At 38.3% G+C, this 14617-nt stretch overlaps 1 protein-coding gene across 2 annotated transcripts in view; it reads right to left on the bottom strand.

Annotated features, from left to right (window-relative positions):
* Positions 1 to 14617, bottom strand: part of CSMD3 (CUB and Sushi multiple domains 3) — a 726030-nt gene that overhangs the window by 197876 nt on the left and 513537 nt on the right. For both annotated transcript variants that reach the window (XM_040588420.1, XM_040588419.1), the window contains 2 exons: positions 12624 to 12762; positions 10256 to 10443 (listed from right to left, as the gene is read on the bottom strand). In XM_040588420.1, coding sequence (XP_040444354.1) covers positions 10256 to 10443; positions 12624 to 12762 — 327 coding nt within the window. The remainder of the gene's footprint in view (positions 1 to 10255; positions 10444 to 12623; positions 12763 to 14617) is intronic.

Below are 14617 nucleotides of genomic sequence, written 5' to 3' on the forward strand. Positions count from 1 at the left end.
ACCACACACCATGTAGACACATAATGTTCCTTTTTTTTTTTTTTTTTTTTAAGAATCCTTCCATTATACATCAAATGTTCTTCCCCCTTCATCTTAAAGACTGTACAAATTACTACATAATGACCAAAACCATGACTCCTATATTTTTCCTAAAGAATTCCTATAGAGCTTCATTACACAGCGTTCACTGTGACTGATGATATAGTTATATGGTTAGATGAAGTTAGATCTATGGATGCCATTCCAGTAGATAAGACACATCCTAGTTTTAAAATCTGTGGTCTGAAAACTGGTAAGTCGAGGAAACCAATATAACTAGTTTATTACAAAATAAAAAGTATACAACCAAGAATTACTTCAACATTAATAACACCAATTTAACATCTATATTCATATATATGATATACTGATATATTTTCATATAACTTTTTTTTTTCCTCACTGATGGGCAAAGTATGAAAATATTCCTTAAATGTATCACTTTTTTTTGTTATTTATAGCTGTTTCAAAATACTGAAATAGACTCAAACATACATGCATATGCTCTTATCTTTGCTTCCCTCTTCCTTCTATAATGTGAATACTATTATGTTTAATATCCAAGACATAAGAAACTGCACAAAAATAACCACTCAGCACTTTTAATTAACAACGTCACTACGCAGAAGGGGAGAAAAGGTAAATATTTTTGAAAAATTTGTAAGTTTTTCCATTAAGGAAAACACAGTAATTGTGTCAGGACATGGTGGAAGCTAGAATGAATCTGATGATTCTGTGCTATGCAAGATAGAGTTTGGAATAATAAATGTTATGAAGACCAAGACTTTCTTCTTTACCAGGTAAGGGTGTTGTGGACAAGATCAATAGGGAACACATACTTTCTGCAAGATCAGTGCCAACTTTCTAATACATCAAAAGAAGTTTGTTTGTTTATTGTTTTTTTTTTACCAGGCATATTTGCACTGTGGAACTTTCTGCTTCAGGTAGTTATGGTTGCCAAAAGTCTATATGAAATTTGAAATTCCTGGAAGGCTATTTAAGACCTTTAAATACAAAGACACTTATCTGATTCTGGCAGTACTTAAGATGAAGCTTCTGAAAACTTACAGATAACAGGGAGCAATGCTTACATATTTGACTTTTATATAGTTTAGCCACATATCAACTATTGGTGACTACTAGAGACAAGCTAATGAAGTAACTAGATTTTTTGTTTGATCCCCTAAAGCCATTTTTATGTTGTAGTATTTCTGAGAGGAGAGAAAGAATTACACTGCAAACCCATAAAAGTACATCTGAAGATGGAAGCACAGAATAATTATTTTGAAATTTCCGCTTCACATCTTCCAAAAGAATGTGAAGATCTCCTGATTCGGTTAAAAATTTATTAGGATTTGCATATCTCATCTACAGAACATGCTTCTGATATGAAAAACAGTACAATAACAAGTAATGGTTACATCACATAAGTAATTATTAAGAACAGGTATTTGATATCCACATTGATTCATTTAGGTAGTTGTAGTGTATATAAAATTTTACAAGCTTCAAGAAAAACAGCAATTACTTCTCTGATAACTTTTGATCCAGTTAAGGCTTCTGAAACAGAGGCTGAAAACAAGCTAGCTATGTGCTGCTGCAATCTCAAGTTCAGCAAGGAAGTCTCTGTTGGCTAACTATGGTAATGATGTCAAAACCCTCTAGAAAAGTACTGTCTAAATGCATGGAAAACAACATGGAAAACCAAGAGAAGCAGGTGCTTTGTCTAGAACATCACCCCTAAGCCTCAAAGAGAACAAAGCCATGATAAGCTTCTTAAAAAAATATTACAGACATAGGTAACTATAGCAAACATTCTATACTTATTCTTCAGAGCACTTATTAGAACTATTAAGCAGCTCCTCCATTACAAAACAGAAATGAAGGGAGGAAGGGAAGAATATAACCCAACCAGAAACATGATTACAGACCAGACCTTTGGCATGGCTCAGGTCTGAGATTTGTATCTGAAAAACATGACCTGCCAATGAAATGCAACTTGTGTACTACTGCCACTTAAAATAGGATTAGTGTGCATCCAGGACACAACTGCAGATGCTCAATTTGTGTGAAAAAATCCATGGAATCAGAACATTTTAGGTTGGAAGAGATGTAGTTCCCCACACAAAGCTGGGCCAATTTGATGTTCAGGCCTTTGTCTGTCCAGTTATGATTTCAAAGGATTCAGATGACAAGATCTCAGGGCAAGCAGTTCCAATGTCTGAGTACCCTCAGAGTGATTTTTTTTTTTCTTTCCCCCTCAATATCTAATTGAAATTTCTCTAGTTGCAACTTGTGCCCGTTATCTCCCATCTTATCACTACATGCTCCTGAGAAGAGTCTGGTTCTGCCTTTTCTATACATTCTCATTAGGTAGTTGAAGCAAACACAGTTCCCTCAGCCTCTCTGTATGTTAGACGGTGCACCCTTCTAGTCATCTTGGTGACTCTCCATTGTACTGGACTTATTTCTCTGTGTCAAAATTGTTGCAGCACTGGTGAGCCCTTAAATGTAGTCCTGGTGTGATCTTAGAAGATCCAGAGGAAAAAAATTACTTGCCTGGATCTGCTGATTCCACTCCTGCTTCTGCTGAGTTAATTTAGTCCATGACTTTGGGCTCCATCTGTCATAACAGCCCTTCAGGGCAGGAGAGATGGTGTGTAGTGGTAGACTGTTGCATGCTGAAACCAGTTCTGGTTCCATCAAAATTAATTCTTCATTAGTCTGGGTGATTCTTACTGTAATACTGTTGCTATGGCATATAGCAACCATAGCAGTGATGACATACAGTATTATATAGAAATTAATATCATACAATTCAAATCATTAGCTGTTCTCACCCAAAATCAAATCCCCTTGAGACACACATTGGACTGCCCAGTCCTTCTGCATTACCCAAAATGTGCACCCAGGTCCTTGAGCAAAAGCAATTCCATGGGTAAGTTTGCCTTTGCCCAAGGCAGGAATTTACCAGACTCTTTTCCCCAGCATATTTTTATGTGTACTGCAGGAACTTTATCCCCTTCTACAGTACTTTTAAGTTTTGACTGGGAAGAGCCAGCTCAGCTGGCAGATCCTCTAGTGTTGACTAACAAGGCGACTTTTGCTAAATTTGGAGGTCCTACCGCCCACTGCCTTTAGTGTAGCCTTTAACAGTCTACTGTATCGTTCAGTTTTCCCAGAAGTTGCTGCATGATAGAGGAAGAGATATACCCACTCAATGATATACTCTTCGTCCAAGTGCCTATGAGGTTGTTTTGGAAATGAGTCTCACTGTCTGACTCAATTCTTTCTGGGGTACTGTGTCACCATAAGGCTTGCTTTTCAAGGCCCAGGATAGTGTTCTAGGCTGTGGCATGGGATATGGGATATGTTTCCAGCCATCCAGTGGTTGCTTTCACTGTTGTAAGCTCATGGGATTAGGGTACACACTATGCACTGGGGTCCACCAGAGCCTTATACACCTGTGGGTCTGATGTGCCAGCCTATCAGATTCACACAGTCTAATAAACGTGGTTGTTCCCTTCCTACACTTGGCTGGAGGCAGGGCCCCTCTAGTCCTGGTCATGGTATGGTTACTCTCTTCTTGTAAACAGGAATCAGGAGTCTCTTCATTAAGACTGGTTGTAAGATCAGCCCTTCTACTCTGTCTGGAGAACTGCCCACTGGAAAATAGAGCAGCAATTCTCCTGGAAGAACCCCTTTTTGTGATTGGTTTTCCTTGCAACTCACATACCCGTGCCTCTAGGGCCGACACAGATTTTCCATCCCATTTCCTCATGTCCGCTCTGTGGTCATGCAGGTAAAACCACAGGGTGACTCGTGGTATGTACGCATTATATCCTCTCTTGAGCACAGGAACACCTACTGCTAATAGCTGAAATAACTGGTCTGCACAGGTGAGGAGTAGGACGTATCCTCTTTGAATTGCTGGAACTCCCAGGACAGTTTATCTACAGCCAAGATGCAGGCCCATAGGAATGATGAGAGACTTTCTTAGTATTGTGGGAGTTGGCCAGCCAATGCATCCACTGTTTGTACCTCTCCATCTTTCCGGGTCATTACTGCCAATGAGTAGGCATGCAATGACAGTGTGTGCTATGTACAAACTTCCACCACATGGGTTGTGTGCAGTGGACTAGTTCTTGATCTTAGGTTAACTGCTTGTTTGACAGGTCATGATAGATCACCTCCAGCACAGCTAATTCCCTCAGATACTGGATACTTCTCTCTGTGGTGGTCCACTCACCTTGGTGACATATGACATCTTCCCTGAAGGGATACCTTTCTTTCACACCTGACAGGCATCACCTCCAGAGGCTGAGGGCTTGTGCCCCTTTTCCAATTGATTTTTCAACACCCCCTTCCCTAGAAAAGGATCCCAGCTGCTTGGCTTCCCTACCCTCTAATTCCAGGCTACTGTCCCCATTATGCTAGCACTGGAGGAGCCAGGTGACAATGTGCTTGCTTGGATGATGGCTGAAATCTTTTCACATATCTCACAGCTTGGTTAGGGATAGGGATTAGGTGGTTATCACCTCGTTTATAAGTTTTGCTTCTTACTCTTCCTCTTCTGGTGACGGCCCTGATTCAGAGCATCTGCCTCATCCACTTCTTCCTCCTTCCCCCTTCTTAGTAGGAGTTCTCTCCCTTACTAAATGAATTTTCACATCCAATATTCCTTGTGTATAGCGGTGACTAGTATCAGCGCAGGTCGGTCCTCTGGTTCTGCTGTAGAACTGGTTCCCTGTCATGGGGGTTGAAGTAACTGCCGTGCCTGTCACTTTGTCATCAGATCTAGATACCTTCCCTTCCCCTTGAGGGTAATGAATACTGTTGAACAGGGCTCAGTAGGCATGGGCCAGGCCCCAGCACATTGCAGTGATTTGTGTCTCTGGAATTGTCAGGGTAACAGCATACATTTTCCAAATATTTTACTAGTTTTTCAGGATTCTGCTCTTGTCGGGGGGTGAAATTCCAAAACACTGGAACACAAGTCCACTGTCCTAGGCACTTGCCCATACTGTCTCACACACCCTGCCACTCATAACTATCCAGCCTTGGGGAATATCTCTGGGTGGTACTCTTAAACAGTTGTTTAACCTTAAACAAGACCTGAAACACAGTCAGGAGACACAGCATTATGAACATGCTGGTTTGAATTTCCCAAGGATATTCAAAATGCTCAAGAGCTATTGTAACTAGCCTGGAGAAGAAGGGGAAGGTGAAGGAGAAAGGGAAGGTGAAGGAGTGAGGTAGTGTCCCCTCCTGCCGCCCCCATAGATTGACTCTCCACAGAGAAAAGGTAAAAGGTGTAATTATTAATATTTTGTGGCAGATGGTTCGCAGAGTACAGCAATGACAGCAATACTGAGTACAAATACCAGACTAGTCTCATGATGAGTAATTTTATCATATCATAAGCCAGTGTTAAACAGTACAGCAAAATGATAACCTTAATTCAGCCCCCAGTGGTGACAAACAGCCGAACAGGGAACATACACAGCAAGTAAGGTGTCACATAACACAACTCTGAGAACAAGTGCAACAACTCTGAAAGCAAACAAATCAACATTCTGTGACCAGTAACTATTAATCTAATATAATGAATGCTTATAACAAATTTGCTTTAACATGCTCTGGTCAGACCAGTTGCCATTTCAACCCTTCAAGCCTCGCACTGAGCACCAAAATAGACTGCTGTGGTTCAAGCCTGTCCAGCAACTAGGCCCCACACAGCCGCTCACTCACTCCTCCCTGGTGGAGGATAGGATATCACAAGGATAAAAGTGAGAAAACTCATAGGTTGAGACAAGAACAGTTTAATAATTGAAATAAAATAAAACAACAATAGCAGCAATAATAGCAACAACAATAATAATAGTAATAATAATAATTGTAATGAAAAGGAAAATCACAAAAAGAGAGAGAAATAAACCCCAAGAAAACAAGTGATGCATGTGGAATACAATTTCTCACCACCAAGCAACCAATGCTCACCCTGTTCCTGAGCAGCAGCCCCCCAGCCAGCTTTCCTGCCAGTTTATATGGTGAGCATGATGCCGCATGGTATGGAATATCCCTTCAGCCAGTTTGGGCCAGCTGTCCTGGCTGTGTCCCCTCCCACCTTCTTGTGCACCTCCAGCCTCCTCACTGGCAGAGCAGCATGAGAAGCTGAAAATTCCTTGACTTAGTGTAAGCACTGCTCAGCAACAACTAAAACATCAGTGCGTTATCATGTTATTTTCATCCTAAACACACAATCCAAAATAATACTATAGAAGATACTAGGAAGAAAATTAACTCTATTCCAGCTGAAACCAGACCGTTTGTAAAAGGCTCTTGTTAGCCTGACTCTCCAGCCTCATAAGATGCCTTTGAATAGCAATGCAACCTTCCAGAGTATGGACATTACCCCCAAACTGATGTTGTCAAAAAACTTGCTCTGTCCCACAATACAGGTCATCAATAAAGAGAATACTGCCCACATTATTAGTCAAAATTAATCTAGCCAAGAGTCTGAGCTCAGCAGTTTAGTCAATTTTCTACCCACATTATCATCTGCTTATCTCAAAGTTGGGCTCTCAGGATACTGGGGAAGAGTTTGTCAAAGGCCTTTCTGAAATCAGGGTATCCAATATCCACTACTCTCCCCCTGTCCACACAGCCTTTCATCTTCTCATACACAGTGAGGTGTTGGTTTTACATGGTTCCCCATGGTGAACCCATGCAGATTGTTCCCAAACAGCTAATTGTCCTTTGTTTTGGAAATAGTTTCCAGACAGATTGACACCATAATCTTTCCAGGAACTGAGTTTTAAATGACCAGCCCTCTCTTTCCTCAGGTCCTCTTCTTGCTATTCTTTAATGTGCACATGGTATTTATCTTTTCTATTTACCAGGATCCACCCTGACTGCCTTGACCTTTCAGAGATGACCAAAAGCAGCTTTGCAGCACCAGCTTCCTCAACACTCTTTGGTGCATCTCATATATTCCAATGGAGATATGTACAGCCAGATGGCTTACCTGCTTCCTCACTCTCTCTTCCTCCACTGTGGGTTGTGCTGCACTCCCACATAACCTACTAGTAGGTTCAGGAAGAACTGGAGGCAAAACACCAGTAAAAAACAAGGCAAAAAGGTATTAAGTACCACAACCTCTTACATTTTTTTTTCATTGGGTCCTCAGCCCCAATGGTGAATAAACATTCCAGTAGAGCATTCGCCCAAGTAAGCTAGGGGACCACCTGCATCAAAAAATTGTCATGAACATACTCAGATCCCTTGGAGTTCTTGTCATAAACCACATCATCCTTGCAGCAGCTGTCGGGGTGGTTAAAATTCTCTGTGAGTACCAGGGCTCCGCTTCTTCCAGGTATCATCTAATTTCTCTTGGCCATCTGGTCTGTGTCAGGTGCCTATACCTGACAACAATATCATTTCTAGTTAATTTCCTCAACTAATCCAACCATTCTCTGCTCTTGAAAATGTTAATGATTCACAGAATGGCAGCTTTTATTCAAAGTAGTTTAGAACTTCTTAGGTGTACACCTTAAATCAATTCTTAACCTTTCTCTGCCTTTTCCTTCCTATTTATGATATATCACACCATTAGTAACTCCTCCCTGAGGTCTGCTGTTCTGTACATTCGCTGTCTAGTCACACACTATAAGTAAATAAAAGACACTTGGCTCATAATACATTCTGTTAAGAGTCTTTTCCTCAATACTGTAATTAGTCATTTTGGCTAAATTAAATGCATGTAATCTTTCTATTGCAGATATCATGTTTACATTATTTTGATACTTACAATCCACCATGCAAGAAACCAACAAAAAATTGTTAAGAATCTTTACAACTGTTCTTTTGACAACTAATAAGAGTTCTATCACTTTCAAATTTTAAGACATAGAACCACAGAATCATTTAGGTTGGAAAGGAACTTTAATATCATTGAGTCTTACAATAAACTTAGCACTGCCAAGTCCACTGTTAAACAATGTCACTAAGTGCCACATCTACGTGTCTTTTAAATACCTCCAGGGATGGTGACTCAACCACCTCCCTGGGCAGCCTGTTTCAATGCTTGACAACCCCTTCCAAGAAGAAAATTTTCCTAATATCCAACCTAAACTTCACCTGGCACAGCCTGATGTTTTTTCCTCTTCTATAGCTTGTTACTCAGGAGAAGAGACTGACACCCACCTGCCTACAACCTCCTTTCAGATAGTTGTAGAGAATAATTAGGTGTTTCCTGAGTCTCTTTTTCTCCAGACTAAACATCCCCACTTCCCTCGGCCATTCCTCACAGGACTTGTTCTCTAGACCCTTCACCAGCTTCGCTGCCCTTACTTGGATGTGCTCCAGCACCTCAATGTCTTGTAGTGAGGAGCCCAATACCTAACACAGTATTGGAGGTACAGCCTCAGAGTAAGTGTTCTTATGATACTCCTAAAGTTTAGAAGGACAGAGTCATATTTAGTAGATAGACCCTATAAAAATGGAATATTTCACTGAATAAACTGGTCTTCTGTTAAAGGGATTTTGGGCTGTCCAAATTTTAATCCTTGAAATTTTTTAATGGGAACTAAAATGCTTCCTATTGTTTATGTCTCATTGTTCCAAGGTAGATGTTTAGATGCATACTCTAGACACTCTGAGAAAAGCAGGAGCTCTAACCATACCAGGTGAACAGGGAAAATTAGGGTTAGGTTGTTTCTTTTTCCAAACTTTTCCCTCACTTACATATACACACACAAATACATAACTTAATGCCTGCATCTTCCCATTACTTTGATCTCCAGTGCCTTTACAAATGTGATGAAAATACACATAATTTCTTTTGCACCATGACTCCTGGAAGCAGAAAAAGAAATAGACCATCTTGGTGTCACATGCAGGCTAGCAGTAGTGTCAGAAATAAGTGTTCTGCCTTGATTCCAAAGTACAGCACCTTGCTTCTTTGCTTAAACCTAGATGAATGAGAAAAGATTGTCCCCCTAATGAGTATCCTTCATACTTGGATTAGTGGATGGGAGAAACCATTTAATTCCATAAGACTGTGTTCAACAGCAGAGCAGAAAAAGATTGGCCCCTTCGAAAGACCAATATACTTTCTTGTATTTTAGAAGTTCTGCATCCCTGAACTGCTTTCTACAACACCTCCATCTGCATTTATCATTATTCAATTCAATTGAGAACGAAGAAGAAATATTTTTAAGTGATTTAGATGTGATTTAAGTGATTAAGATATTTTTAAGAGTACATACATCTGGGCTCACCATCAATGTGCTTGAGAGCTACTTGTAACTTCTTAGGAACAGCTCATACCTGTGGAGACAACTTCCTTTACATCTGTAGAATCCAATGACTTCAGGAAAGTAAAAGGAGACTTTGTGGGTTTTCAAAGCAACAAATGCATCAAAATTTGCCTTGTATATTTTGCATCTACTAATTGCTTTCAGAATAAATGCAAGAGAAAATCAGTCCAAGGAGGTTAGGATCTATTGCCTCTGTGTTAGCAACATTTGTATTTTCCTTCTTATTGTCCTTAAAGAGCATTGGATATTTTCATATTCATTTAGTATCAAATATTTCTGTTTCTTGAGCCATGCAGAGGCAGTTATAAAAACTGCCATAGATTTTTAATTTTGCAAGCCTGCATTTTCTTATTTACTGTGTTAAGACCTCGGACAGATCTGTCTGAAATAGGTAGTTCCACCATGGCATAGCATTCAAAGGTCTAGCCAAAATATTTTTTTAATTTTCAGTATTGGTCTCCTAGATTCTAGCACATTGTTTCATATACATGTTTCATATTCATGCACATATACCAACATGCCCTACTGTGTAAAAGAAAAATAAAAATAAATGATATTCTGGAAAAAAAAACAACATTAATATATGTGCTGTTAAGTTTTGTCACAGCATCATCATTTTTTAAATCTTTAAACACTGTCTGATTATTTTTTTTTTCCTTTGGAATCATGCATTTAATATAATCATATATCAGCTAAATGAAATTATACAAGAAGCTTTATGTTAAATTAGTACTTTTATAACATTGTATTTTGTATGCACAGATAATACACGGTATCATACTGTTAAAGAAAAGCAAAACAACACCTGGAATAAAACTATGAAAAATTAAATCATATGAAAATTTACACTCAGGCATTGAACTTTTTTAATAGAAAAGGAAAATAATTTAATTTACCTTTGTACTCTAGATGGAATCCAGTAAAACTAACAGATCCATCACTCCGAAAAGCCAGATGCATGGTATTTGAACTGCTTTCTATCCTCTCTGGCAGCTTGCTATCTTGAAAGCTCCCAATCAGTGGGCTATTACTGTCTGGCCCATCATAGATATACAGAAAATCATAATTTGGTTCTATACTGAAACTGTAGAATAATAATAAAAAAGAAATATTAGATACAATATACTTTGCCTAACATTTTCACTCCTATTAGCTTAAATAAAAGTTTAGTATCACTGTTTTCACAAAAGGAAGAAAAAACCTTCACTGACAAAATAATGGTTTGTAGAATTGTTTTATTAAAACACCAACAGAAATACTGTATTTATTGGTTCTCTGGTTAGAAACAGTATTTTGATGCTAGCTAGAAAAAAAAAGTCAACTTTTTTAATAGGAAAAAAATATTTCTAAAGCTTTAGAGAAATAAATGACATAGATCTACAGGAACCCTTGGCAGAAATGCTTTGTGGTACAATGCAGTCAGCTGCAGAGTAGACTGTACACAGCTTCCAGTCAGACTGAATGCTTACACGTAGCCGGGGATGACCATTCAGTAAGCCCAAGAACCAGAAGCATTCTGTCTATAATCAGTTAAAATGAAAAGGTGTAGTATTGAAAGTTCATTTTTTCTTTTGAACTAAATTTTAGTTAATTTTAAAAAAAAATACTTAATGTAGTTAAGTATGTAACCACAGTTAATTAACTAATTTATTTAGTTAATTTTGAACTTAATTTTAGTTAAGGGCAGAAAGTTAACCAAATTTACTTATAAGATTGTCCCTGTACACAAAAAGTTTTAAAAAAGAATGAAAATCCAACCACTCAAATTATTTTTCTCTATTTAATACCAGCTGCTGTTTAAAAAAAATGTTGGCATCGAAGACCTAATACAGCTCCTTCAAGGGAAATAATTTTTAACCTTTGGATTATTTCAGAAATACTTCTTTACAAAAGAAATGCAAAGGTCAAATGTCAACAGCTTCAATTTTTAAAGTGCCAGAGTTTGTCTTGGCTTTAAAATGGTCAGCTGGAGAAGTCCCAGTCAAAAGCATATTTAACAGTACTCAGTGGAGTACCCAGAATTAAGTTTATAAAGGAAGGGGTTTTTCTCAGTCTGGAACAGTTTCTTGTCATAAGTGAGTCAAGTCTCATAAGTATGTAATCTACTTTGACCAAGATTAAGCTTGTCAGCTTCCATCAAGAATCATGACAATTGTCCATATTCTAAGAACAATTTGGCAATATTTGGCATCTATAAACTCTTCACATGGTATAGAGTCACACTATAAAATACTGTTTTTATTCTAAGATGGAGGATCTCTTTTATATATATATATAAAAATGTACAATATAAAAAAGCAGAATATTCTTAAGTATTTTGAGATTACATTTCACACACAAAAAAATGTGCTACTGCACATTGCTTAGCAATTTACAGCATTCTGAAATCACTAATAAAATAGTTAAATTGTTAACTGTATATATAATTGACAAATTAATTTGCTTGGAAGGAATTCTTCAAAACACATACTATATCACTGAGCACTGCAAATAGGCAACTATATGACCTACATCACTGAACAAGTAATCACATTATCACTGATCAGAACCATAAAGCTACTACTAGAGAACATCCAGCATAAGAAGGACTTAAATTTGATGAAACATTACAAGTACAATTTTTAACTTTTCTGTGACATCATCATATGCCCCAGTTGGGACACATGTTTTCCACACATAATATATATATTAATTTACATACATTGAAGACAGCACAAATTCCTCTGTGGATTTTATTAAGCTCAATTTAATCTTGCATTGTGATAAAGCAAAATGCTAAAACAATTCCATTTAATAACCAGATCAACAGTAACTATTCTGTTGAAGTATCCTGACTAATAAAACTAAATTTAAAGACCACTTTTGAAATTCTGCTTAAATAGCAGGTGATGGTCTCATACAAAATATGATGAATCAATAGGTTCATCACTCCAGCCTTCTGGGCTGGAGAAAATTCAATGAGTTGCTCCATGCTGCCTTCTCAGGAAGAGAATCTTGGTAAATTGAGCACCATCCACTTTCACATTAGTTGGTGTAAACTGGGAGTACTTTTAAGTAAACAGGAGCAATGAGTTCCCAAGCTCCACCTCTATGTGTACTGAACACTCTAATGTAATTCTTGTGATTGCTAACAAAGATAGTGATTACTTACCACTTAGATAGTTATATTAAGTACACATATGCTACTCTACAAAACTCTGAACAACTGCTAATAATAAAGTTATGAACATGACTTCAAAAAATTATGAGCAAGTAGCAGTTTACCTGATAAATGCCAATGATATAACATAATCATTATTAACAGTGATAGTCCAGTCACAATCTCTGCTGTGGGGATAAGGATGAGGGAAGTTTGGTGAAAGTATAAAACCTGATGAGCCAGTCAAGTTGCCTCCACAGGGAGCTGTGAATAAAAATAAATTGGAATTGAGGAAAGAAAGTAAGAGAAAAAGAAGCAAGTACCAGCAATCTGTTCACTGACATTTAATGTCCTCCAAAAGTTAAACAAGAAACAACTGAAGTATTTACAAAGCTTTAATAGAAACAAAAATGTATTCATATTTCGCCTTAGACAAATACTAATACTCCTAAGTGAAGCACTTGTTTTTGAACTCTCTGTCCTTTTATTTGCTTGTATAACATCACGTCAAGGTCAAGGTTTTTCTGAAAAAACTGTGAACTTGAAAAATGCTCTGGCTGCAGACATAAAAAGACTTTGACTGGATAAGATTTCCACTTTCTATTTGTTGTTAAAAGCATTCTAAAAGAAGGTTCTTAGGTTATGAAATATGATCTACTTACACTGATAATGCAAGTACTTGCATTTTCACCAGACAGCAATGATTAGTAATTTGGATCCAAACAGATACAATATAAATTAAATTCAATAAAAACAGTCCAGTAATGGCAGTGTTTAAATTCAGAGATACATAAAATCTCTTCCAAGCACCTTCAGAACAGAACACACACATTTCTCCATGTGATTTTAAAGTTTCTAAATAAGTGTGTGTTTGTGGTCCAAAAATACAAATAGTTAATAAAAAGAATGAAATTATTACTACCCTCACGAAGTTTTGTACTTCAGCATTCTTTGTGACTTCATATAACAACACAAGAAAAAGCATGTTTCCTAAAGATCTTTTCTGAAAGAACTTAAATTTTAATCAAAAGATTCTAGCTAATATTTATAAAGATATCATTTTGCAAAATTGAATTCTGCAAAGTAATCATCTGCAGCAGCAGGGAAAGGAGCTGATGACAGAATAACAGAATGGTCTGGGTTGGAAGGGATGTCTGGAGATCATCTAGTCCAACCCTCTGCTCAGCCATGTTCACCTAGAGCAGGTTGCACAGAATCACATCCAGGCAGAGTCTGAATGTCTTCTGAGAAAAAGACTCGACAACCTCTCTGGGCCAGGGCCCTGTCACCCTCAAGGCAAACAAGTTCTTCTTCCATTCAGTTAGAACTTCTTGTGTTTCCCTTTTATGCTCTTTGGACCTTGTCCTGTTGCTGGGTACCACTGAAAAGAGCCCGGCCCCATCCTCTTGACACTCGCCCTTAAGGTATTTGTAGACGTTGATAAGATCCCCACTCAGTTTCCGCTCCTCCAGGCTAAACCAGCCCAGCCCTCTCAGCTTCTCCTCATAAGGGAGATGCTTCAGTCCCCTAATCACTTTTATAGCCCTCCTCTGGACCCTCTCCAGTAGCTCCCTGTCTCTCTTAAACTGGGGAGCCCAGAATTAGACACAGTACTCCAGGTGCAACCTCACCAGGGCAAAGCAGAGGTGGAGGATCACCTCCCTCAACCTGCTGGCCATGCTTCTCCTAATGCACCCCAGGATCCCAGTGGCCTTCTGGGCTACAAGGGCACACTGCTCTAGTTTTCTGTAACAGAGATTCTGTGAGCTCAAAGGTTATTTAAATCACTTACAGAATCATAAAATAATTTAAGTTTGAAAATACCCTTAAGACCATCAAATGCAACCATAAACCTAACACTGTCAAGTTCACCGTTAAACCATGTCCCTAAGTGCTACATCTACACGTTCGTAAAATACCTCCAAGGGTGGTGACTCAACTACCTCCCTGAGCAGCCTATTCCAATGCTTGACAACCCATTCCATTAAAAAAATTTCCTAATATACAATACAAACCTCCCTTGGTGCAACTTGAGGCCATTTCCTCTTCTGTTGTTCGTTACTCAGGAGGAGAAACTGACCCCACCTTGCTACAGCTTCCTTTCAGGTAGTTGTAGAGA

This window comes from Falco naumanni, chromosome 3, assembly GCF_017639655.2.
Source record: "Falco naumanni isolate bFalNau1 chromosome 3, bFalNau1.pat, whole genome shotgun sequence".
Lineage (NCBI taxonomy): Eukaryota > Metazoa > Chordata > Aves > Falconiformes > Falconidae > Falco > Falco naumanni.